Source organism: Coffea arabica, chromosome 10e, assembly GCF_036785885.1.
Source record: "Coffea arabica cultivar ET-39 chromosome 10e, Coffea Arabica ET-39 HiFi, whole genome shotgun sequence".
Taxonomy (NCBI): domain Eukaryota; kingdom Viridiplantae; phylum Streptophyta; class Magnoliopsida; order Gentianales; family Rubiaceae; genus Coffea; species Coffea arabica.
This window is the reverse complement of record NC_092328.1, coordinates 28,176,319-28,203,381: the sequence shown is the minus strand read 5'-3', so window position 1 is coordinate 28,203,381 and position 27,063 is coordinate 28,176,319. Positions and strand designations below refer to the sequence as shown.

General features: G+C 42.2%; 1 protein-coding gene and 1 long non-coding RNA gene across 2 annotated transcripts; both read left to right on the top strand.

Moving 5' to 3' along the window:
- The first annotated feature begins 32 nt into the window (after positions 1–32).
- LOC140015184 (uncharacterized) lies at positions 33–22,574 on the top strand. The gene is made up of 4 exons (XM_072067089.1): positions 33–415; positions 3,679–4,189; positions 16,270–16,548; positions 22,503–22,574. Exons 1-4 carry the CDS (start codon positions 33–35, stop codon positions 22,572–22,574), a joined length of 1,245 nt encoding a protein of 414 aa, XP_071923190.1.
- Positions 429–3,508, top strand: LOC140015542 (uncharacterized). Its single transcript, XR_011822196.1, has 3 exons — positions 429–1,212; positions 2,549–2,611; positions 3,283–3,508. It is a non-coding gene; the product is annotated as an uncharacterized lncRNA (long non-coding RNA).
- Positions 22,575–27,063: the final 4,489 nt, after the last annotated feature.

The following is a 27,063-nucleotide window of genomic DNA, read 5'->3' as shown; positions in this document are numbered from 1 at the left end:
GTGGGAGTTGCACGAACGTGGCCAGTTTGCTCATGGTTGAGAGTCTAGGACTCCCCACTACCAGGCATCCAAATCCTTACCGCCTCCAATGGCTAAGTGAGGATGGTGAGGTACGAGTCTTCAAACAGGTCCGCATTCCCTTTTCAATTGGTACTTACACTGATGAAATCGTGTGTGACGTAGTACCAATGCATGCTACGCATATCATTTTGGGAAGGCCCTGGCAATTTGACAAACACGTCACATTCGATGGAAGAGCAAATAAGTACACACTTTTGCACGATGGCAAACGTAAGGTCCTTACACCTCTCACACCTGCACAAGTTTATGAGGACCAACTACTATTGCAAAGGGAGTGTGAACAAGACCGTCAAAGGAGGAAACTAAAGGCAGTCGACCCTGGTAAAGGCTCCATGTGAGGACTCGCAAATTCCTTACATATTTCTCAAAAATTCCCTTTTATTTGAAAATTATTTGGAAATTATTATTTCATGTTATCCATGGTTCAATCACCCTAGAAAAGTGCCAATGACCATAGGAAATTAGGGTTCTCCTATTCGTTTTCAATTCAAGGTGAAATCGGATTTTTCGTGTAACCGAAGTATAATTATCCGGTACCGAGTAAGGATCAAATTTGGTGCTTAAGAGTGACTTTTAAGTGAGAAATAATATGTGATTAGAAGCAATGATAAAAAGTTAGTGAATAGGAAGCAAAAACCCTAGTACGTGCGATTTAAGAGAAAACGCGTCACACCGACGTGTACCGTGCACTACCGTTTGAACCGACCACTTGACCGCCACTTACTTGTCACACAAGTTTATTACTAATGGAGTAAAATATCTCCTCTCTCATGATGACAGCTTGGCCGAAATTTGTGGCTAAAATGCAAGGAAGGAGAGAGAAAATTGTGTGGTGGAAATCAAGCCAAGTGTTGGCTAAACTTGTGGACAGAATTTGTTCTAATTTTCTTGTCTTCTTATAAGACCAAGTGAGCTTCATTCTTCCCCAATTTTTCTGCTGCATAGCCGAGCAAGGAGAGAGGAAAGGGAGAGCAAGAGAAAACCAAAATTTCTTCTTGATTTGCACCATCCAAGTGCAAGAAACAAATTCTAAACCGATTAAAGTGTGAATTGTGATCTTGGGAAGCTAGGGAAGCTAAAATTTTCAAGAGGAAGTGAAGTGGTACTCTTGCAAGCCTTGTTTCTTTTGAGGTATGTGCTGCTTATACTTGCTATATGGATGATCTATGTTGTATCTAAGCTTAGATAAGTGGTTATAGTGATGATGGGAGCAAGAAATCAAGAAAGGTTCCATTAGAAATCAAAATTCCAGATTTCTGGAAAATTTTCCCCCTTTTCTGCCCGATTTTATTGCTCCATGTTAGAGGCCGAATTTGGCTTGGAACAAAACATGAAAGTTGTATAGAATGGTATTTTATATATGCCTATAAAATTTCAGCTCAATCGGAGCAACGTAGCTTGTGAAAAGACGAAAATACCCTCGCTGATCTAGGTTACTTTCCAGAATTCCGCGTGGACAGTTTAGTCTCTTTGGTTGTGTTTGTTTACTATAATCCGTTCAGATTTAGCCAATTGTCAAAACATGAAAGTTTTAGTACCCTGTATTAGCTTTTCAACGCCGCCAAGAACGTCTTAAACGGACCTCGGTAGACTGGGATATGGTCATTTGAATGCAGTGCGGTTAATTGACCAACTAGTTGGATTTTGGATCTGTAAAGTGGGCATTTGACTAGATTGCACTGTAAATCTGACTAAGTCATCTTCATGAGAATTGTATACATTTGTCGTAGCTTTCATATGGCTTTGGAATTATTGGATTTGGAGTTATGTGTGCGGAGATTAGAGTGGATGAATCTAGACTACCACAGTAAACCTCGAACTAGAAAATCTGGGATCATTTTGATAAATTTGACCTAGATACAGGGCAAACTGGACTGAGTGGCCTTCTTCAACATTGTAGTCCTGTGTCTTAGCTTCGAAACGGCTTAAGTTTCATCCCAATCCGATAAGTGTAACTCCGGTTGTGACCGTTATGCATGAACCCGTCAAAGCTGTCTTTTGTCAAATTGCATTTCCGCACTTGTTATTCCTTTGATTTTGTTCTTATATTGTCTTGAGCCTATGAAATGGCTATTATGATGAGTTTGTGCTGTACATGACTTTGGGATTGGCTGAGAAAAATCATGAAGCCATAAATGGCTGGAAATTAGGTAAACACAAAGGGCATGCTGCCCAAATTTTCGCCCGAAAGCTAAGTTCTATTTGAACTTGTATAATACTATGACCGTTTTTCCATCTTAAAAACATGATCCTTCTTCAATTGGAAACTCCAAATGTTTACTTACTCTTACCAAATAAAGAGGAGTGGTTTAGGATTTTCTTGAGTATTTTGTCCACGGGTCCAAATGTCCTCGTTCCACTTTAAAGTCTCTTTTTATACGTTCTACTCATCATTCGTCGAGTTTCTTTGATTGCACCTAATTGTTTGTGATAAATGAGTGGTAATATTCTTTTCATTTAATTTTAGGTTTTCTCAGTGACTAAAGATAATATCCGGAAGGATATTTTGCACGTTGTTGTGCGTAAATAGGTGAGTGTTCTATATACCCGTGTTTTCTGTGACTACCTGATTACCTGACTATCTGTTTACTCGATTTCCAATTTATGTGATTACGTGATATTCGTGAATTACATGCTCCCATGAAATCAATTTGTCTTGTTTACGTGCTAAGTGTCCACTTGATTACTTAATTATCATGAATCACATGCTATATGAAGTTGTCCATCATTGTTAGGCGAGTGTGTACTTTACCTCATTCGACCTATTCAATTGATGAATTTTACCATTTACCGTTTACCGATTTACTTGGTTACTTGTGCATGTTGTAAGCTCTAAGCTGAACTTGGGCCCCGCCTCGGTTACCGACCTACTCGAGCCAGGACTGGGCTCGGTCGGGTAGGTTGGAACCCTGGACAACCGTCGGTATACTCGAGTATTACCACTGGAGGGATAAGGTGATGGCCAGTCAACCGTGGGGATCCGGAAGTTATAAGGTGCAGAGGACCGACAAAGTTCCACCGGAACACCGTATCCTTCAGTATATGGTTACCGTGTATCATGATAATTGTTCCATGCTAAAATGCCAACATGAAATCATGTGCCATACCTTTTGATATGTTCCTTGTTTAATTACTTGTTTATTTATATAGAACCTCACTGGGCTTTTTAGCTCATACCACGTCAATTGTTTTCCTTAGCAGGGGAAGGCGAGCAAGGACGAGAGTTCTGTATAGTCTGGTTGATCTAGTTCTTTGGCCTTGTAATGGTTCTCGCCCTAGTGCTTGGCACGGGCTGGTTGTATGAGGAATGAGAACCTTGTATATTCGATGTTTGTACTTGAATGGTAAAAACTTTGAAAACTTCTGGTGTGTAGAAGTTTCTTATCTTTTACTTGAGCATCTATGTATATATTAAGTTGAAGTGGATGGGTTACTTATTGTCTATGGATGTACGCACGTGATACGAGTGACTGAGTCCTGGCGAGAGTTGGGCAGGCGGTCCGCCGAACCCTTTGGTGCGCCTTAGGGGGAGGTGGGGCCGTCACACTCCACGTCTACGAGTGAACCATCAACCAAGGGTCAAGGGAGCACACCTAGGGGTATACATGACAAATCACCTACCGCACCTACCACTAGGAAGCACAACATGATTATTAAGGCTAAAGATGTTAGAAAAGTGGTGAACTCTAATCAGCCTATACTTCTCATGATTTCCAAGCATGTGCTCTTGGATGTTGCTGAGCTCGACAAGGCGTTGCCTGCGAGCATAGTTGCTCTTTTGCAAGAATTTGAGGATGTTTTCCCTGACGAGGTCCCTGATGGCTTACCACCCATTCGGGGAATTGAACACCAAATCGACCTCATTCCTGGAGCACAATTGCCCAACAAACCTGCTTACCGCATGGGCCCTGAGGAGACCAAGGAGCTTCAAAGGCAAGTTGATGGCCTCTTAGGTAAGGGTTGGGTAAAGGAAAGTCTAAGTCCTTGCGCTGTGTCTGTGATACTTGTTCCCAAAAAGGACGGTACTTGGCGCATGTGCACTGACTGTCGGGCTGTGAACGCTATCACTGTCAAATATCGTCATCCCATTCCTAGACTTGATGATATGCTTGATGTGAGAACCCGTAAAACCCTAATTATTTTCCTAGGGTTTATTTCCTCTTAATTGCATGTTTTCTGCATTTTCTGGCTTAGAAATATTTTCTTAGTGGATTTTATGAGCAATTATAGTTTTAAGATGATTTTTCTAGCATTGGAGAATTTTTAGAAAATTAAGAGTAAATAGTGGATGTGGGACCCACTAGTGCGAAAAGTTTGGAAAAATTCGGCCAATAAGGTTAAGTTTCGGATACTGTTTAAAATTTATCGGGTGTTAAGAGATGAGTAGAGTGTGTGAAGTGATTGATGTGAGAGAGAAAAGAAAGATAGGAATGCATTTAAGGAGGTAACAAGTGTCACCTTCTCATTTGATGCCTTTTAAGAATTACTATTCACAATTTTGACTTTTTTGACCAAAGGTTAAATATCTCAAAAAATTGCACAAAATTCACCATTTTTGCACCCTTGATGGCCGGCTCTCTCTCTCTCTCAAAGAAGAAGACAATTTCCTAACTTTCAAGCTTCCATAAGCTTTAATCTTCCATGAACAAAGGCTTAGACTAGATTCTACTCCATAAAACCTTATCTTCTAGTGATAGTAAGTTGTTTGGTGAACTTTGTTTGAAGCTCTAAGGTGGCCAACATCTTCCTCTCTCTTGGTTCTTGGTAAGTGAAGCTTGAAACACCCTACTACCTCTAATAATGCTTATTTTGTGCTTAATGGGGGCATGAGTGAAGGAATATGTGATTTACCCCTTGATTTGGCTTGTTTTGGTGAAGTTTTTAATTTATTGGGAATTTTTCTGGTTTAATTGGATTATGATGGTGTGATTGTTTGTGATGATGGGCAATGGACTATAATGGCTCTAGTGGATGTGAAATGTGGTTAAATGCAATCAATTTTGGATTTGGTGTGAAAATGGAAAGTTAGGGTTCTTAATTCTCCAATTCTGTCCGGTTTTTGATCATAGGGCTAGAGGCCGAATTGGACTTTGCTCAAAACATGAAAGTTGTAGGTATTGATGAGTTTAGTGTGCCTACAAAATGTCAGGGCAATTGGACAAGTGTAGAGTGAGTTATGCCATTTTTACTGTTGCTGTTTTTGGTGCACAGAATGTCCGAACTGCGATAGTAATTGCCTGTTTTGACTGGAATTGGTTTGGATTTTGGAGTTGGTGTCTTCTGATGAAATGTAGCTGGATGTCTTAAATAACTTATGCCTTTGTAATTTCGGCATTTAGACTTGTATGGACTGAGATATACCTATTACAGTTTTCTGTGTTTTGCAAATCTGTTTTGGTAATTCTGGTTTGGTATTTGGCACTTTTGACCTAGTTGTGCTAGGATTTGGACTGAGAGGCCTTCTACATTGTTGTAGCCCTGTTTCATAGCTTCGAAACGGTGGGTCTTACACCCCTAACCGATAATTGTAGTGAGAGTTGTGCCATTACCGCATTATGACGTCAAAACCGGTTTTCTTATCAAGGCCAACATTAAAGCCTTTCTTAATTTCTGGTTTGCTTTCATGCTTGTATATGTTTATAAAACCCTATTGGGGTTGTGAATTGGTGTTGTTTATGGCTCGGTATGGTTTCTTGTTTTATGATATTGTGAGCTATGGAACGGCTCTTGACATGAAATGCTTATATGTGTGTTGTTGGGTTGTGATTGAAGAAAAATAATGAAGCCTTATGGCTGGAAAATTTGGTAAACACAAAGGGCATGCTGCCCGAATTTTTACTCGAGATTTAGAAAACTATATTCTCGACTTGAGTAAAGGTTAAGTATTTAACCCTTGAATTTCCATGCATGAAACCCTATTGGGCGATAATTGGTTTGACTTTATGACTCGTTATCGAGTCTTATGGTATTTGTTTACATGTTCTAGGGCGTGACGATAGCTCATGACATTCTCCTGACGGAAGTGCATGAAATAGCACTTAATTGATTGGTGAGTGTACTACTCACTTGTGTGCTATTATATGGCTTTGATATTTGAACTTGAGATGTTGTATGTTAATGGATTGATGTGAGAGTGTACTTTATCACTCTCACTTATTGTTTCACATGTTATTGAAAAGTTATTGGAAAGTTATTGGAAAGTTATATGAACTGATAGATGAAATGAAATACATGACTTGATATCGATTGGACAAGTATCCAACGACTACAAATGTTATCATTGAGCTCAACCCCATTGGTAGTTGATTGAATCGAGCCGACAAGGGTTTGGTCGTGACAATTAATGAGCCTTGGGTAAAGTTATAAGGAATCTTGTAGTATGAGAGACTCTTGATTCCGGTATACTCGAGTAATACCACAGTGCAAGTGTTTGGAGTGCGGGCCCGGTAGGGGGATGTTTGGTGGAAGGAATGGGAGAGAAGAGGAGTCTACAGTTGGTTACTTTTCAAACATTGACGGAGAGTCAATGAGACCGATCAAGAATTCAAACGAGGAAAAGGGCTCTTGAGAGCCACCCGTATCCTTTTATCCTCATTATTAATGTGTGGCTTTATTTATTTTGGTAAATTGGACTGTTAAACTTGATGTATCCATGAATTTGGTTGCTTGAGTTGTATTCTCACTGGGCAATTAGCTCACCCCGTTCCTTTTGTTTTCCTTACAGGAATATGACTCTTTTGGAATGAATTTTGATAAATGGTTGCCAAATGAACTAGATGAATGACTCTTTTGTATTGTATATAAAATGGGACCCTAAATGTATCATTAGGGCCGTTTTCACTTTTGTTTTGGCAAACCATATATGTAGCGACTTTTGTATCACTTTTAAATGTCATTTTGGTTTGTAAAGGCTAAATGTTATGTGGTTTATGTAATTCGATGTTTGGTTGGGTTCGGACGAGTCGGTTACTATTCATGGCCGACTCCGGGTTTCATTTTCTTTTATTTTGGGTTATTTTGCCCTTTTGCCTTATTTGCGCGCGTTATAAGTTCCGGAACGTGAAAGATCGCTCTATACTGCACCGTTAGTCCTGGCGAGAGCTGGGCAGGCAGTCCGCTAACCTCTTTGGTTCGCCTTAGGGGAAAGTGGGGCTGTCATAGGTGGTATCAGAGCCACGTCGCGTGGTCTCTGCGCGAAGTGAGACTGGGCCAAGTGGTGTTGTGGTCCTAATTTCATGAATATGTTTAAGTGCTCGTTTGAGCATAAGTTATGAACCTTGAAGTGTTATAGGTCTTTAATCTTTCTCATGGTATTTAAGGACCCTAGATAAGTATGTCGGACAGGAATTTTGATTTGTAGATGGTTTACTCTTGGGACTGGCCAGCTCGAGATGTGAACTATCTTATTTCGGATTTCCGTGCCCGAGTACCCCAGAATTGAGGTGATGTAAGCTACTAGGTATTTGAACCCTGTGTTTTGGAAACAAGCCTTGTATTTTGGAAACGTGAACAGGCTTTGTCTGACTAAAATGAGCACAAGAGATCAATGGACATCTAGTTTGGATAGTAAGTGACGTGAGAGACCAGACGGGCTGGTACTGGGATGACTTTTCGACTGTATATTACTAAGTCTATATTTGCTTACTTGCTTATCCGTCTTTTAATATAACGTGTTATATGCGATATGTTATTGGTAGTCAATTTATTGCATTCATGCATGGAAGTACCCTTTTGGAAAAAAAAAACCCGCGGACATGGTCATAGCAGTGACACAAAACGAGACCAAGAGTCAAAGAGAAGAAAGGGAGGAAACAACACCTGAACCGAACGTGGACCAAGAGTGCTACTTGTAATTAAGACTTTCTTATGACCCATTGTTTTGCCGACAGGCTACCATCTGAGGTCCAGCAACTCTGTAAAATGGCACGTAGGGTTGAGATGTATAATGAAATCGGGGGTCTTCGAGACGAAATAGAAGTCCAAAAGAACCTAGTCGCATACTGGGAAGGGCGCTGGAAGCACGAGTATACAGAGAAAATTGAGCTCCTGCACAAAAACTTAGAGCTAAAAAGGAATTATGAAGGGATTTCCGAGGAGGCCCTGGAAAAGGCTCAATGCATCAAGAATGCAAAGGTGCAAGTGAAAGCTTCCCAAATACGGAAAAGGGGTGCAGTGGGTAGCGTGAGTGAGGAACCTTCTAAAGTACAGAAAGTGAACCAGTTATTCGGGCCGCCATGGACAATGGGGGCGGTAGATAAAAGATTTGTCAATGAAAGCCAAACCAGACAGGGGGAGATTTCTCCGAAAAGCAAAAAGATGACTTTCCACTTGACTTGTGACTATTGCGGAAAGGCCAATCACACTGAGAATGATTGCTGGAGAAAGGGGAGTAGATGTCTGCGCTGTGGGAGCATCGAGCATCGAATTGCATATTGCCCGATTAAAGTGCTGAAAAAGAAAAGAACTCAACAACCAACCCATACCGACCCTGCACCGTCAAGTGGAGAAGGGACTGGAATGAAGAACCTCGTTTCTTCTGACTCTGAAGACGGAGAAGGTACAGGCCATTGGTTACTTTAAATTTGAAGGAAAATTTCGAGGACGAAATTCTTTTAAGGGGGGGAGAGTGTGAGAACCCGTAAAACCCTAATTATTTTCCTAGGGTTTATTTCCTCTTAATTGCATGTTTTCTGCATTTTCTGGCTTAGAAATATTTTCTTAGTGGATTTTATGAGCAATTATAGTTTTAAGATGATTTTTCTAGCATTGGAGAATTTTTAGAAAATTAAGAGTAAATAGTGGATGTGGGACCCACTAGTGCGAAAAGTTTGGAAAAATTCGGCCAATAAGGTTAAGTTTCGGATACTGTTTAAAATTTATCGGGTGTTAAGAGATGAGTAGAGTGTGTGAAGTGATTGATGTGAGAGAGAAAAGAAAGATAGGAATGCATTTAAGGAGGTAACAAGTGTCACCTTCTCATTTGATGCCTTTTAAGAATTACTATTCACAATTTTGACTTTTTTGACCAAAGGTTAAATATCTCAAAAAATTGCACAAAATTCACCATTTTTGCACCCTTGATGGCCGGCTCTCTCTCTCTCTCAAAGAAGAAGACAATTTCCTAACTTTCAAGCTTCCATAAGCTTTAATCTTCCATGAACAAAGGCTTAGACTAGATTCTACTCCATAAAACCTTATCTTCTAGTGATAGTAAGTTGTTTGGTGAACTTTGTTTGAAGCTCTAAGGTGGCCAACATCTTCCTCTCTCTTGGTTCTTGGTAAGTGAAGCTTGAAACACCCTACTACCTCTAATAATGCTTATTTTGTGCTTAATGGGGGCATGAGTGAAGGAATATGTGATTTACCCCTTGATTTGGCTTGTTTTGGTGAAGTTTTTAATTTATTGGGAATTTTTCTGGTTTAATTGGATTATGATGGTGTGATTGTTTGTGATGATGGGCAATGGACTATAATGGCTCTAGTGGATGTGAAATGTGGTTAAATGCAATCAATTTTGGATTTGGTGTGAAAATGGAAAGTTAGGGTTCTTAATTCTCCAATTCTGTCCGGTTTTTGATCATAGGGCTAGAGGCCGAATTGGACTTTGCTCAAAACATGAAAGTTGTAGGTATTGATGAGTTTAGTGTGCCTGCAAAATGTCAGGGCAATTGGACAAGTGTAGAGTGAGTTATGCCATTTTTACTGTTGCTGTTTTTGGTGCACAGAATGTCCGAACTGCGATAGTAATTGCCTGTTTTGACTGGAATTGGTTTGGATTTTGGAGTTGGTGTCTTCTGATGAAATGTAGCTGGATGTCTTAAATAACTTATGCCTTTGTAATTTCGGCATTTAGACTTGTATGGACTGAGATATACCTATTACAGTTTTCTGTGTTTTGCAAATCTGTTTTGGTAATTCTGGTTTGGTATTTGGCACTTTTGACCTAGTTGTGCTAGGATTTGGACTGAGAGGCCTTCTACATTGTTGTAGCCCTGTTTCATAGCTTCGAAACGGTGGGTCTTACACCCCTAACCGATAATTGTAGTGAGAGTTGTGCCACTACCGCATTATGACGTCAAAACCGGTTTTCTTATCAAGGCCAACATTAAAGCCTTTCTTAATTTCTGGTTTGCTTTCATGCTTGTATATGTTTATAAAACCCTATTGGGGTTGTGAATTGGTGTTGTTTATGGCTCGGTATGGTTTCTTGTTTTATGATATTGTGAGCTATGGAACGGCTCTTGACATGAAATGCTTATATGTGTGTTGTTGGGTTGTGATTGAAGAAAAATAATGAAGCCTTATGGCTGGAAAATTTGGTAAACACAAAGGGCATGCTGCCCGAATTTTTACTCGAGATTTAGAAAACTATATTCTCGACTTGAGTAAAGGTTAAGTATTTAACCCTTGAATTTCCATGCATGAAACCCTATTGGGCGATAATTGGTTTGACTTTATGACTCGTTATCGAGTCTTATGGTATTTGTTTACATGTTCTAGGGCGTGACGATAGCTCATGACATTCTCCTGACGGAAGTGCATGAAATAGCACTTAATTGATTGGTGAGTGTACTACTCACTTGTGTGCTATTATATGGCTTTGATATTTGAACTTGAGATGTTGTATGTTAATGGATTGATGTGAGAGTGTACTTTATCACTCTCACTTATTGTTTCACATGTTATTGAAAAGTTATTGGAAAGTTATTGGAAAGTTATATGAACTGATAGATGAAATGAAATACATGACTTGATATCGATTGGACAAGTATCCAACGACTACAAATGTTATCATTGAGCTCAACCCCATTGGTAGTTGATTGAATCGAGCCGACAAGGGTTTGGTCGTGACAATTAATGAGCCTTGGGTAAAGTTATAAGGAATCTTGTAGTATGAGAGACTCTTGATTCCGGTATACTCGAGTAATACCACAGTGCAAGTGTTTGGAGTGCGGGCCCGGTAGGGGGATGTTTGGTGGAAGGAATGGGAGAGAAGAGGAGTCTACAGTTGGTTACTTTTCAAACATTGACGGAGAGTCAATGAGACCGATCAAGAATTCAAACGAGGAAAAGGGCTCTTGAGAGCCACCCGTATCCTTTTATCCTCATTATTAATGTGTGGCTTTATTTATTTTGGTAAATTGGACTGTTAAACTTGATGTATCCATGAATTTGGTTGCTTGAGTTGTATTCTCACTGGGCAATTAGCTCACCCCGTTCCTTTTGTTTTCCTTACAGGAATATGACTCTTTTGGAATGAATTTTGATAAATGGTTGCCAAATGAACTAGATGAATGACTCTTTTGTATTGTATATAAAATGGGACCCTAAATGTATCATTAGGGCCGTTTTCACTTTTGTTTTGGCAAACCATATATGTAGCGACTTTTGTATCACTTTTAAATGTCATTTTGGTTTGTAAAGGCTAAATGTTATGTGGTTTATGTAATTCGATGTTTGGTTGGGTTCGGACGAGTCGGTTACTATTCATGGCCGACTCCGGGTTTCATTTTCTTTTATTTTGGGTTATTTTGCCCTTTTGCCTTATTTGCGCGCGTTATAAGTTCCGGAACGTGAAAGATCGCTCTATACTGCACCGTTAGTCCTGGCGAGAGCTGGGCAGGCAGTCCGCTAACCTCTTTGGTTCGCCTTAGGGGAAAGTGGGGCTGTCATAGGTGGTATCAGAGCCACGTCGCGTGGTCTCTGCGCGAAGTGAGACTGGGCCAAGTGGTGTTGTGGTCCTAATTTCATGAATATGTTTAAGTGCTCGTTTGAGCATAAGTTATGAACCTTGAAGTGTTATAGGTCTTTAATCTTTCTCATGGTATTTAAGGACCCTAGATAAGTATGTCGGACAGGAATTTTGATTTGTAGATGGTTTACTCTTGGGACTGGCCAGCTCGAGATGTGAACTATCTTATTTCGGATTTCCGTGCCCGAGTACCCCAGAATTGAGGTGATGTAAGCTACTAGGTATTTGAACCCTGTGTTTTGGAAACAAGCCTTGTATTTTGGAAACGTGAACAGGCTTTGTCTGACTAAAATGAGCACAAGAGATCAATGGACATCTAGTTTGGATAGTAAGTGACGTGAGAGACCAGACGGGCTGGTACTGGGATGACTTTTCGACTGTATATTACTAAGTCTATATTTGCTTACTTGCTTATCCGTCTTTTAATATAACGTGTTATATGCGATATGTTATTGGTAGTCAATTTATTGCATTCATGCATGGAAGTACCCTTTTGGAAAAAAAAAACCCGCGGACATGGTCATAGCAGTGACACAAAACGAGACCAAGAGTCAAAGAGAAGAAAGGGAGGAAACAACACCTGAACCGAACGTGGACCAAGAGTGCTACTTGTAATTAAGACTTTCTTATGACCCATTGTTTTGCCGACAGGCTACCATCTGAGGTCCAGCAACTCTGTAAAATGGCACGTAGGGTTGAGATGTATAATGAAATCGGGGGTCTTCGAGACGAAATAGAAGTCCAAAAGAACCTAGTCGCATACTGGGAAGGGCGCTGGAAGCACGAGTATACAGAGAAAATTGAGCTCCTGCACAAAAACTTAGAGCTAAAAAGGAATTATGAAGGGATTTCCGAGGAGGCCCTGGAAAAGGCTCAATGCATCAAGAATGCAAAGGTGCAAGTGAAAGCTTCCCAAATACGGAAAAGGGGTGCAGTGGGTAGCGTGAGTGAGGAACCTTCTAAAGTACAGAAAGTGAACCAGTTATTCGGGCCGCCATGGACAATGTGGGCGGTAGATAAAAGATTTGTCAATGAAAGCCAAACCAGACAGGGGGAGATTTCTCCGAAAAGCAAAAAGATGACTTTCCACTTGACTTGTGACTATTGCGGAAAGGCCAATCACACTGAGAATGATTGCTGGAGAAAGGGGAGTAGATGTCTGCGCTGTGGGAGCATCGAGCATCGAATTGCATATTGCCCGATTAAAGTGCTGAAAAAGAAAAGAACTCAACAACCAACCCATACCGACCCTGCACCGTCAAGTGGAGAAGGGACTGGAATGAAGAACCTCGTTTCTTCTGACTCTGAAGACGGAGAAGGTACAGGCCATTGGTTACTTTAAATTTGAAGGAAAATTTCGAGGACGAAATTCTTTTAAGGGGGGGAGAGTGTGAGAACCCGTAAAACCCTAATTATTTTCCTAGGGTTTATTTCCTCTTAATTGCATGTTTTCTGCATTTTCTGGCTTAGAAATATTTTCTTAGTGGATTTTATGAGCAATTATAGTTTTAAGATGATTTTTCTAGCATTGGAGAATTTTTAGAAAATTAAGAGTAAATAGTGGATGTGGGACCCACTAGTGCGAAAAGTTTGGAAAAATTCGGCCAATAAGGTTAAGTTTCGGATACTGTTTAAAATTTATCGGGTGTTAAGAGATGAGTAGAGTGTGTGAAGTGATTGATGTGAGAGAGAAAAGAAAGATAGGAATGCATTTAAGGAGGTAACAAGTGTCACCTTCTCATTTGATGCCTTTTAAGAATTACTATTCACAATTTTGACTTTTTTGACCAAAGGTTAAATATCTCAAAAAATTGCACAAAATTCACCATTTTTGCACCCTTGATGGCCGGCTCTCTCTCTCTCTCAAAGAAGAAGACAATTTCCTAACTTTCAAGCTTCCATAAGCTTTAATCTTCCATGAACAAAGGCTTAGACTAGATTCTACTCCATAAAACCTTATCTTCTAGTGATAGTAAGTTGTTTGGTGAACTTTGTTTGAAGCTCTAAGGTGGCCAACATCTTCCTCTCTCTTGGTTCTTGGTAAGTGAAGCTTGAAACACCCTACTACCTCTAATAATGCTTATTTTGTGCTTAATGGGGGCATGAGTGAAGGAATATGTGATTTACCCCTTGATTTGGCTTGTTTTGGTGAAGTTTTTAATTTATTGGGAATTTTTCTGGTTTAATTGGATTATGATGGTGTGATTGTTTGTGATGATGGGCAATGGACTATAATGGCTCTAGTGGATGTGAAATGTGGTTAAATGCAATCAATTTTGGATTTGGTGTGAAAATGGAAAGTTAGGGTTCTTAATTCTCCAATTCTGTCCGGTTTTTGATCATAGGGCTAGAGGCCGAATTGGACTTTGCTCAAAACATGAAAGTTGTAGGTATTGATGAGTTTAGTGTGCCTGCAAAATGTCAGGGTAATTGGACAAGTGTAGAGTGAGTTATGCCATTTTTACTGTTGCTGTTTTTGGTGCACAGAATGTCCGAACTGCGATAGTAATTGCCTGTTTTGACTGGAATTGGTTTGGATTTTGGAGTTGGTGTCTTCTGATGAAATGTAGCTGGATGTCTTAAATAACTTATGCCTTTGTAATTTCGGCATTTAGACTTGTATGGACTGAGATATACCTATTACAGTTTTCTGTGTTTTGCAAATCTGTTTTGGTAATTCTGGTTTGGTATTTGGCACTTTTGACCTAGTTGTGCTAGGATTTGGACTGAGAGGCCTTCTACATTGTTGTAGCCCTGTTTCATAGCTTCGAAACGGTGGGTCTTACACCCCTAACCGATAATTGTAGTGAGAGTTGTGCCACTACCGCATTATGACGTCAAAACCGGTTTTCTTATCAAGGCCAACATTAAAGCCTTTCTTAATTTCTGGTTTGCTTTCATGCTTGTATATGTTTATAAAACCCTATTGGGGTTGTGAATTGGTGTTGTTTATGGCTCGGTATGGTTTCTTGTTTTATGATATTGTGAGCTATGGAACGGCTCTTGACATGAAATGCTTATATGTGTGTTGTTGGGTTGTGATTGAAGAAAAATAATGAAGCCTTATGGCTGGAAAATTTGGTAAACACAAAGGGCATGCTGCCCGAATTTTTACTCGAGATTTAGAAAACTATATTCTCGACTTGAGTAAAGGTTAAGTATTTAACCCTTGAATTTCCATGCATGAAACCCTATTGGGCGATAATTGGTTTGACTTTATGACTCGTTATCGAGTCTTATGGTATTTGTTTACATGTTCTAGGGCGTGACGATAGCTCATGACATTCTCCTGACGGAAGTGCATGAAATAGCACTTAATTGATTGGTGAGTGTACTACTCACTTGTGTGCTATTATATGGCTTTGATATTTGAACTTGAGATGTTGTATGTTAATGGATTGATGTGAGAGTGTACTTTATCACTCTCACTTATTGTTTCACATGTTATTGAAAAGTTATTGGAAAGTTATTGGAAAGTTATATGAACTGATAGATGAAATGAAATACATGACTTGATATCGATTGGACAAGTATCCAACGACTACAAATGTTATCATTGAGCTCAACCCCATTGGTAGTTGATTGAATCGAGCCGACAAGGGTTTGGTCGTGACAATTAATGAGCCTTGGGTAAAGTTATAAGGAATCTTGTAGTATGAGAGACTCTTGATTCCGGTATACTCGAGTAATACCACAGTGCAAGTGTTTGGAGTGCGGGCCCGGTAGGGGGATGTTTGGTGGAAGGAATGGGAGAGAAGAGGAGTCTACAGTTGGTTACTTTTCAAACATTGACGGAGAGTCAATGAGACCGATCAAGAATTCAAACGAGGAAAAGGGCTCTTGAGAGCCACCCGTATCCTTTTATCCTCATTATTAATGTGTGGCTTTATTTATTTTGGTAAATTGGACTGTTAAACTTGATGTATCCATGAATTTGGTTGCTTGAGTTGTATTCTCACTGGGCAATTAGCTCACCCCGTTCCTTTTGTTTTCCTTACAGGAATATGACTCTTTTGGAATGAATTTTGATAAATGGTTGCCAAATGAACTAGATGAATGACTCTTTTGTATTGTATATAAAATGGGACCCTAAATGTATCATTAGGGCCGTTTTCACTTTTGTTTTGGCAAACCATATATGTAGCGACTTTTGTATCACTTTTAAATGTCATTTTGGTTTGTAAAGGCTAAATGTTATGTGGTTTATGTAATTCGATGTTTGGTTGGGTTCGGACGAGTCGGTTACTATTCATGGCCGACTCCGGGTTTCATTTTCTTTTATTTTGGGTTATTTTGCCCTTTTGCCTTATTTGCGCGCGTTATAAGTTCCGGAACGTGAAAGATCGCTCTATACTGCACCGTTAGTCCTGGCGAGAGCTGGGCAGGCAGTCCGCTAACCTCTTTGGTTCGCCTTAGGGGAAAGTGGGGCTGTCACACTTGATGAACTCGATGGTGCCATTATTTTCACCAAAATAGACTTAAGGAGCGGCTATCATCAAATTCGGATGAAAGAAGGCGACGAGTGGAAAATAGCCTTCAAAACCAAACATGGTCTCTATGAGTGGCTAGTCATGCCTTTTGGCTTAACTAATGCCCCTAGCACCTTCATGCGACTAATGAACCATGTGTTGAGACACTTTATTGGCAAGTTTGTCATTGTTTACTTTGATGACATCCTGATCTATAGTCATAGTGAGCATGAGCACCTAGAGCATGTGAGATTAGTTCTTGAGACACTTCGACAGGCGCATCTTTACGCCAACCTCAAGAAGTGCACCTTTTGTACTAACGAGCTTGTGTTTTTAGGCTATGTGGTAAGTTCGCAGGGCATCAAGGTGGACAAATCCAAGATTGAGGCCATCGAGCAATGGCCAACTCCCACGTCCGTCCCTGACGTGCGCAGCTTTCTTGGATTGGCGGGCTTTTACCGGCGCTTTGTCAAAGATTTTAGCACCATTGCCGCCCCGTTGACCGCCGTGATAAAGAAGAATGACAAGTTCCACTGGGGAGAATCACAAGAACAAGCATTTCTCGCCCTCAAGGACACACTCACACATGCACCTGTGTTAGCATTACCAAATTTTCACAAGACTTTTGAAATTGAATGTGATGCTTCTGGTGTAGGTATTGGAGCGGTTCTCAAGCAAGACAAGAGGCCTTGTGCCTTCTTTAGTGAGAAACTGGGGGGAGCTGCATTAAACTACCCCACGTACGACAAGGAGTTGTACGCTTTAGTGAGGGCTTTGGAGACTTGGCAACACTATCTTCGCCCTCGGGAGTTCGTGATACACACTGATCACGAGTCATTGAAGTACCTCAAGGGACAACCCAAGTTAAGCAAGCGACATGCCAAATGGGTAAGCTTCATTGACACCTTTTCGTATGTCATTAAGTATAAGACTGGCAAAACGAATGTAGTGGCTGATGCATTATCACGTAGACATTCGTTGCTTGCCCTTCTGGATGCCAAGTTACTAGGGTTCGAAATGGTTAAGGAACTCTACACAAATGATCATGACTTTGGTGATATCTATGTTGCTTGTGTTAAGAACCCGCATGGAAAATACTTCTTGCATGATGGATTTCTATTCCATGTAGATAAACTGTGTGTACCTAATTCTTCCATTCGTGATCTTTTGATTCGAGAGGCACATAGTGGTAGTCTCATGGGCCACTTTGGCATCACCAAGACTCTGGCCATGTTGCAAGAGCACTTTTACTAGCCTCATATGCGTAGAGATGTTGAACGCATGGTTGGTAGATGTGCTACTTGTCACAAGGCAAAGTCTAAGACAAATCCATATGGCTTGTATACCCCATTACCTATCCCTCACCATCCTTGGGTTGATTTGTCTATGGACTTTGTATTAGGATTGCCTAGATCAACAAGGGGTAATGACTCCATCTTTGTTGTGGTTGATAGATTCTCTAAGATGGCTCATTTTATTCCTTGCCACAAAACTGACGATGCATCTCATATTGCTAATCTGTTCTTCAAAGAAATTGTCCGTCTGCATGGCCTGCCTAAAACTATTGTCAGTGATAGAGATGTGAAATTCTTGAGTTACTTTTGGAAGACTTTGTGGTCCAAACTAGGCACTAGGTTATTATTCTCCACCACTAGTCATCTACAAAGCGATGGACAAACTGAAGTTGTCAATCGCACACTTGGCACTCTACTTCGGGCCTTGATTAAAAAGAATCTTAAGACTTGGGAAGAGTGCCTCCCTCATGTTGAATTCGCCTACAATCGAACTGTGCATAGTGCCACACAATACTCCCCCTTTGAGATTGTTTATGGCTTCAACCCCGTCACCTCCCTTGATTTGGTGCCCTTACCTTCCTCTGAGCACAGAAGCTTAGATGGGAAACAGAAAGCTGATTCTGTGCGCAGGTTACATGAGGCCGTGCGAGCAAACATTGAGAAGCGTACGCAGCAATACATCCAGCAAGCCAACAAGCACCGTCGCAAGATGATTTTTGAGCCTGGAGATTGGGTTTGGCTACACTTGAGGAAAGAACGATTTCCCAAGCAACGCCAAAGCAAATTGTCCCCAAGAGGTGATGGACCATTTCGGGTACTCCAACGAGTCAATGACAACGCATACAAGTTGGAGCTACCTGGGGAGTACACTGTTAGTGCAACCTTCAACGTCGCGGACCTAAGCCCATTTCTTGACGAGGAGGATCCAGATTTGAGGGCAAATCCTTCTCAAGAGGAGGGGACTGATGTGTGCACGAGTCTCGGCCCACGCAATAACCCAGTCCGAGTTCCATTGGGCCCAGTCACACGTGCACGGGCCAAGCTCTTCAAAGAATCACTCCAAGCCCTGGTTCGAGTCGTCCAAGACCAACATGGAGTTCACAAAGATATTGAGGGCTTAGAGAGAGACAATCAAGCCATTTGCACCATGATCCAAGCCCACGAAGACTCAAGTGGGCCTTCAAGAGGACCGGCCCTATAGGGCCTTAGCCTTAGTATTTGATAGATTGGATTAATTTGTCTTCATAGCTCATTGGGCCGGCCCATCTTGGACACCAAGATGGCCGAACTCTTTGCCATTGTTTCCTTAGGTTTTCTTAGTCACTTTGGCCTATAAATAGGCTTGCTTTGTAAGGTTTTAGGGTGGTCGTTTTATCAATAAAATTGGTTTAATTCGTTCCTTCTTCTAAGAAGAGAGTTCGAGCACTTTAACTTGCTTTGGCAAGGGTTATTGAGCAATCTTGCATCCTGCCCTCGATTGTTCATCAGACCTATTCCCCTGGAGTATTCACCTTCATCGGAGTGTCGTCTACCACCTAAATCAAATCGTGTCGTCCGTTTGATTCTAGGTCCCACGATCCAAGCGCTGGACAACCTTGTTAGATCCTTGGGCAAACGTGCTACGTGCCTCGAAACAAGTTGATCGAGGAACGTATCATTAAGTGTGGACCGAACTACTCTTGCTAGTGGTACGAAGATGGGCCGCAAAATCCTTGTCTAAAAAGGATTAGGTCCCTAGGTCTCTAGCCTATAAAAAGGCTCCCTTTGTACAAGCAAAGGGTTACATACTTTGATAATAAAATTTCAATTTTGTTTCTCTTCCATTATTGAGAGATTCGAATCCTTTTACTTGCTTTGGCAAGGGTTCTTGAGCAATCTCGCGATTGTCCTTGATTGTTCGTCTGGCCTATCTACTTGAGTAACCACCTCAATTGGAGTCGCCGTTCTATCGCCTTGAGTCAAGTCGTGTCATCCGTCTTAATTTTGGGTTCCGCAAACCAAACGTGGGACAACCTTGCTAGATCCTTGGGCAAACGTGCTACGTGTCTCCAAACGAGGTGATCGAGGAGCGTATCAGTTGGCTTCAGAGCTTAGGTTGAGGTATCTTCCGTTATATCCGTTTCCTTGTTCATCTAGTTCGTCTAGGGTTTGATATTTCCGCTGCCTTGTTTTAAAAAAAAAAAGATTCTATCCGAAGTCCTTGTTGCGTCGTTGTCGATTCAATTCTGGTCGTGTGATTGCATGTGTTGTCCGAAGTGGTCTGTCCATTCGTACATTGTGGTTGTTGACAAATCTGTCCGCAACTTGTTCTCGGTATTGAGTCGTTAGTTGTTCTTCAATTCTGTCCGTAGTCTTGTTCGTTGTTTTTGTGTCAATTCTACCGTGGTTTGTGTGCGCTTGAAACGTACAAAATTCTGGTTGGAGTTACAAGCCTGTTTTGGTCCGTTGGTTGTCGCTTGGGCAGCAAGAAAAACCAACTCTTGCGGCAGCTAGGGTTTGCGTCCTTCACTAGGGTTTCGTACATCCAATCTGTCCAAGTTGTTCGTGAGTCATTGATGTGTGCACGGGTCTCGGCCCACGTAACGACCCAGTTCGAGTTCCATTGGGCCCAGTCACACGTGCACGGGCCAAGCTCTTCAAAGAATCACTCCAAGCCCTGGTTCGAGTAGTCCAAGACCAACATGGAGTGCACAAAGATATTGAGGGCTTAGAGAGAGACAATCAAGCCATTTACACCATGATCCAAGCCCACGGAGACCCAAGTGAGCCTGCAAGAGGATCGGCCCTATAGGGCCTTAACCTTAGTACTTGTTAGACTGGATTAATGTGTCTTCATAGCTCATTGGGCCAGCCCATCTTGGACACCAAGATGGCCGAACTCTTTGTCATTATTTCCTTAGGGTTTTTAGTCACTTTAGCCTATAAATAGGCTTGCTTTGTAAGGTTTTAGGGTAGTCGTTTTATCATAAAAATTCAGTATTGTTTTCTCTTACATTCGAGAGTTACAATTCCTTTACTTGCTTTGGCAAGGGTTTTGAGCAGTCTTGCGTTCTGTCCTAGATTGTTCTACCGACCGATTCCCCTGGAGTATTCACCTTCATCGGAGTGTCGTCTACCGTCTTGAATCATATCGTGTCGTCCGTTTGGTTCTAGACCCCGCAATTCCAAGCGTTGGACATCCTCGCTAGATCCTTGGGCAAACGTGCTACGTGTCTCGAAACGTGTTGATCGAGGAACGTATCAGTTGGTATCAGAGCTTTGGTAGAGGTATCTTTCGTTATATCCGTAGTCTTGTCTTAGTTTTCCTTATTTTCCGCTGCCTTGTTTTACAAAAAAAAAAAAAAAAAAAAACACAAAAAGGAAAACCGCGGCTACGGTTTTGTGCGGCTAGGGTTCTTGTGGTTGCCAAATCTGTCCAAGTGTTTAATTGTTTAATCTAAGTTGTGTTAGTTAGTTTTCTAAACTGATTTGTGGATCAAACTTGTTGGAGTTGTGAATCTTGAAGGAAATCTACAAGATTTTTAGGTTTCTTGAGTTTCTTGAATTTAATCTTGAAGTTCTTGGAAGTTCTTGATAAAATCTTGGAGTTTTGGGGCTGTTGGGTGAAGTAAATTAGGGCCTGACCAAAATCTGGGTTTTGAACCCTTTCGGCCAGGTGTAGTTCTTTTGCCTAGTTAAAAAAAAAAAAAAAAAAACAGAATCAAAAAGAAAAGATAGAAGAGCAATCGGGTGGCACAACAAGAAGCAAGGGGAAGTCGAATTTTATTGCCAAGATCAGTTTTGTTTACATCGTGCTTGTACCCAAACAGAAAATTCGAACAAAAGAAAAAGAAAAGGAAACAAACTCAAAAGTTTTGGCCAACCTCTTCTTGGGGTTCTTGATCTTGAGTCTTGGAAACTTGAACCACCCTTCGAACAACTTGATCACCTTGAGCCTTGAACACTTGCACTTCCTTTCTTATAAAAAGTTTCTTGTAAGATCTTGCATCCACACGTGGTCTTCTTGATTGAGGAGTGAATTTCTTGGGAGGTTCTTGAGTAACATCACTCGCATGCCCTTGGGAGTCCATTGGAGCCGAATTTCTGGAGTGACAAGGACCAAACCTGTCTTGTAGGAGAGAGGGCGAATTTCTTGTTCTTGGAGTAGAGAGGGAGCCGAATTGCTTGGGTAAGTGTGCGGCTGTGAGGGGAGGTTTAATAGGAGACAATAGCCGACCTTGGGAGGGGTTCAAGAAGGAAGAAATCTGGAAATTTCAGTGGTCCAATTCTGGTTTGTGTTGTGAGCATAGTGGGCTGCTGCTTAAGAGGGTTTATAGGGTTTCTCTTAGCCGACTTTGGGAAGGGAATAAGAGGGAGGAATTCTGGAAATTTTCGGTTGAAGGAGGGAAGAAACCAAGCTGTTTTGAGAAGAATTAGGAAGTTGCTTAAGCAAGGTCTTCAAAGGAAGTTTCCAACTCCAACTTGTTTTCCAACTTAGTTTAGGAGACTAAATAACCTACTTGGATAGCTCTTGGACATCTCCTGTTTTTTTCTCCTCCATTTTTGGAAATTCTCCTACATTTTAGGAAACTACTCCTACATCTTAGGATTTCTTAGAGTGTCCTTTCTTGGCAATATTTTCCAAATCTGTCTACCGCCCTAAGACTTCCAAAACCGTTCTTCCTTCACCACAATCTCATCCAAACCGTGTCCTTCACTCTTGTTTACTCTTGTGGGAAAAGTTGGTGACAAATTGTGGGACTCGCGCAACATTCCTCAATTACCTAGACCAACAGGTAAAGGTACTTGGTAAGTTTCGTAGAGTGAATTGAGCACTACACACGAGCGTGAGGGATATACTAAGGGAGTGAGGTGAGGATTATATTTGCACTTTCTTTTGCTTTTGCTTGTTACTAACCTTTGCAGGGGCATCAAGCGAGACATGGAGCAACAAGCAAACACCGATCATTCCTTGTTGTTCGCCGCAATGAAGAATGAGCTAAGGCGGATCAGCGAACAACAAATGGAGACATTACACAATCGTTTTGACGAGTTGTCTAGGAGTCTCACACGAGGCTCTCGTTCTAGATCCCACAATCGGAGTAACCACAGCACCAAAGAGGCAAATGGCGAAGACTACTCCGCTAGTGAGGATGAGGGGCGACCCGAGAGGCCCACAAGGGACGCGCCTAAGAACGAACTCAAGGAGATTAAAATTCAAGTCCCCGCATTCAAAGGCAAAAGTGATCCTGAAGCTTACTTGGAGTGGGAAGGCCGTATCGAGATGGTCTTCGACTGCTACGATTACACCGAGGAACAAAAGGTTAAAGTTGCCACCGTGGAGTTCACCGATTATGCACTAGTCTGGTGGGACCAAGTACGGACCCATAGGAGAAGGATGGGCGAACCACGTGTCCGGACTTGGCGAGAACTCAAGGCACTAATGCGCAAACGATTTGTTCCTAGCTACTACAATCGCGATCTTCATTCTAAACTTCAAACTCTCACTCAAGGCAACATGAGTGTGGAAGACTACTACAAAGAGATCGAGATGGCCATGATGAGGGCCAACATTCAAGAGGACAATGAAGCCACGATGGCTCGATTTCTTAGAGGACTCAATCCCGACCTTCAAGAAGCCTTGGAGCTCCAACATTACTTGGACATGCACGACCTTCTAGAACTCGCTATCAAGGCCGAGCGGGGGGAAAAAGCTAAGACGAGGGGCACGTCCTTTCCAATCTTCTAACACCACTTCATGGAGGGGCAACCAACCACGAAGGGCGACCCACGAAGTAGGAAGTGCGGCGATACCCACCTCTGCTAACCGATTCCAAGGTAACACCTCTAACCGTAATGCCTACTCTACACCTAACAAGGTGTCCGATGCATCCAGGTCCACTTCAAAGGCACCGCATGAGACTCCTAAGGCTCGGAGTAGGGACATCAAGTGTTTCAAATGCCAAGGGTTTGGCCATATTCAGTCTCAGTGCCCAAACCAACGGGTCATGCTCATCACTCACCATGGCGAAATAGTGTCTGATGATGACGAATGTGAGGAGATGCCCGTACTGGTCGAAGACGACTGCATGGAAGAAGAGGCAGCTGGGGAGGCTTGCTCGCCTACACGAGGAGAGGTAGGTTGCTTGGTGGCACGACGAGTGCTAACCGCCCGCGTTAAGGAGGACGAGCAGCTACAACGCGAAAACCTATTCTACACCCGTTGTAAGGTAGGCAACAAGGTGTGTAGTCTCATCATCGACGGTGGGAGTTGCACAAACGTGGCCAGTTTGCTAATGGTTGAGAGTTTAGGACTCCCCACTACCAGGCATCCCAATCCTTACCGCCTCCAGTGGCTAAGTGAGGATGGCGAGGTACGAGTCTTCAAACAGGTCCGCCTTCCCTTTTCAATTGGTACATACACTGATGACATCCTGTGCGACGTTGTGCCTATGCATGCTACGCATATCATTCTGGGAAGGCCCTGGCAATTTGACAAACACGTCACATTCGATGGAAGAGCAAATAAGTACACACTTTTGCACGATGGCAAACGTAAGGTCCTTACACCTCTTACACCTGCACAAGTTTATGAGGATCAACTACTATTGCAAAGGGAGTGTGAACAGGACCGTCAAAAGAGGAAACTAAAGGCGGACGACCCTGGTCAAGGCCCCACTTCTACAAGTGAGCCATCAACCAAGGGTCAAGGGAGCACACCTAGGGGTATGCATGACAAACCACCTACCACACCTACCACTAGGAAGCACAACATGATTATTAAGGCTAAGGATGTTAGAAAAGTGGTGAACTCTAATCAGCCTATACTTCTCATGATTTGCAAGCATGTGCTCTTGGATGTTGCTGAGCTCGACAAGGCGTTGCCTGCGAGCATAGTTGCTCTTTTGCAGGAATTTGAGGATGTTTTCCCTGACGAGGTCCCTGATGGCTTACCACCCATTCGGGGAATTGAACACCAGATCGACCTCATTCCTAGAGCACCATTGCCCAACAAACCTGCTTACCGCATGGGCCCTGAGGAGACCAAGGAGCTTCAAAGGCAAGTTGATGGCCTCTTAGGTAAGGGTTGGGTAAAGGAAAGTCTAAGTCCTTGCGCTGTGCCTGTGATACTTGTTCCCAAAAAGGACGGTACTTGGCGTATGTGTACTGACTGTCGGGCTGTGAACGCTATCACCGTCAAATATCGTCATCCCATTCCTAGACTTGATGATATGCTTGATGAACTCGATGGTGCCATAATTTTCACCAAAATTGACTTGAGGAGTGGCTATGATCAAATTCGGATGAAGGAGGGCGACGAGTGGAAAACAGCCTTCAAAACCAAACATGGTCTCTATGAGTGGCTAATGATGCCTTTTGGTTTAACTAATGCCCCTAGCACCTTCATGCGACTAATGAACCATGTGCTGAGACATTTTATTGGCAAGTTTGTCATTGTTTACTTTGATGACATCTTGATATATAGCCGTAGTGAGCATGAGCACTTAGAGCATGTGAGATTAGTTCTTGAGACACTTCGACAGGCGCATCTGTACGCCAACCTCAAGAAGTGCACCTTTTGTACTAACGAGCTTGTGTTTTTAGGCTATGTGGTAAGTTCGCAGGGCATCAAGGTGGACAAATCCAAGATTGAGGCCATCGAGCAATGGCCAACTCCCACGTCCGTCCCTGACGTGCGCAGCTTTCTTGGATTGGCGGGCTTTTACCGGCGCTTTGTCAAAGATTTTAGCACCATTGCCGCCCCGTTGACCGCCGTGATAAAGAAGAATGACAAGTTCCACTGGGGAGAATCACAAGAACAAGCATTTCTCGCCCTCAAGGACACACTCACACATGCACCTGTGTTAGCATTACCAAATTTTCACAAGACTTTTGAAATTGAATGTGATGCTTCTGGTGTAGGTATTGGAGCGGTTCTCAAGCAAGACAAGAGGCCTTGTGCCTTCTTTAGTGAGAAACTGGGGGGAGCTGCATTAAACTACCCCACGTACGACAAGGAGTTGTACGCTTTAGTGAGGGCTTTGGAGACTTGGCAACACTATCTTCGCCCTCGGGAGTTCGTGATACACACTGATCACGAGTCATTGAAGTACCTCAAGGGACAACCCAAGTTAAGCAAGCGACATGCCAAATGGGTAAGCTTCATTGACACCTTTTCGTATGTCATTAAGTATAAGACTGGCAAAACGAATGTAGTGGCTGATGCATTATCACGTAGACATTCGTTGCTTGCCCTTCTGGATGCCAAGTTACTAGGGTTCGAAATGGTTAAGGAACTCTACACAAATGATCATGACTTTGGTGATACCTATGTTGCTTGTGTTAAGGCCCCTCATGGAAAATACTTCTTGCATGATGGATTTCTATTCCATGTAGATAAACTATGTGTACCTAACTCTTCCATTCGTGATCTTTTGATTCGAGAGGCACATAGCGGTGGTCTCATGGGCCACTTTGGCATCACCAAGACTCTGGCCATGTTGCAAGAGCACTTTTACTGGCCTCATATGCGTAGAGATGTTGAACGCATGGTTGGTAGATGCGCTACTTGTCACAAGGCAAAGTCTAAGACACATCCATATGGCTTGTATACCCCATTACCTATCCCGCACCATCCTTGGGTTGACTTGTCTATGGACTTTGTGCTAGGTTTGCCTAGATCACCAAGGGGTAATGACTCCATATTTGTGGTAGTTGATAGATTTTCTAAAATGGCACATTTTATTCCTTGTCACAAAACTGACGATGCATCTCATATTGCTACTTTATTCTTCAAAGAGATTGTCCGTCTGCATGGTATGCCTCGGACTATTGTTAGTGACAGAGATGTGAAGTTCCTGAGTTACTTTTGGAAGACTTTGTGGTCCAAATTTGGCACTAGGTTATTATTCTCCACCACTAGTCATCCACAAAGCGATGGACAAACTGAAGTTGTCAATCGCACACTTGGCACTTTACTTCGGGCTTTGATTAAAAAGAACCTTAAGTCTTGGGAGGAGTGCTTACCTCATGTTGAATTTGCCTACAATCGAACCGTGCATAGTGCAACACAATATTCTCCCTTTGAGATTGTTTATGGCTTCAACCCCCTTACCCCCCTTGATCTGGTGCCTTTACCTTCCTCTGAGCACATAAGCTTAGATGGGAACAAGAAAGCTGATTTTGTGCGCATGTTACATGAAGCTGTGCGAGCAAACATCGAGAAGCGCACGCAGCAATACATCCAGCAAGCCAACAAGCACCGCCGCAAGATGATTTTTGAGCCTGGAGATTGGGTGTGGCTACACTTGAGGAAAGAGTGATTCCCCAAGCAACGTCAAAGCAAATTATCCCCCAGAGGTGATGGACCATTCCAGGTACTCCAAAAAGTCAATGACAACGCATACAAGTTGGAGCTACCTGGGGAATACAATGTTAGCGCGACCTTTAACGTCGCGGACCTATGTCCATTTCTTGACGAGGAGGA

Coding starts and splice junctions, on each gene's coding strand:
- LOC140015184 (XM_072067089.1), top strand. CDS start 33: ATGGTTGAGAGTCTAGGACTCCCCACTACCAGGCATCCAAATCCTTAC. Junction 4,190..16,269: donor TTCCTAGACTTGATGATATG/CTTGATGTGAGA, acceptor GGGGCTGTCACA/CTTGATGAACTCGATGGTGC. Junction 16,549..22,502: donor AGCATGAGCACCTAGAGCAT/GTGAGATTAGTT, acceptor TAACCTTTGCAG/GGGCATCAAGCGAGACATGG.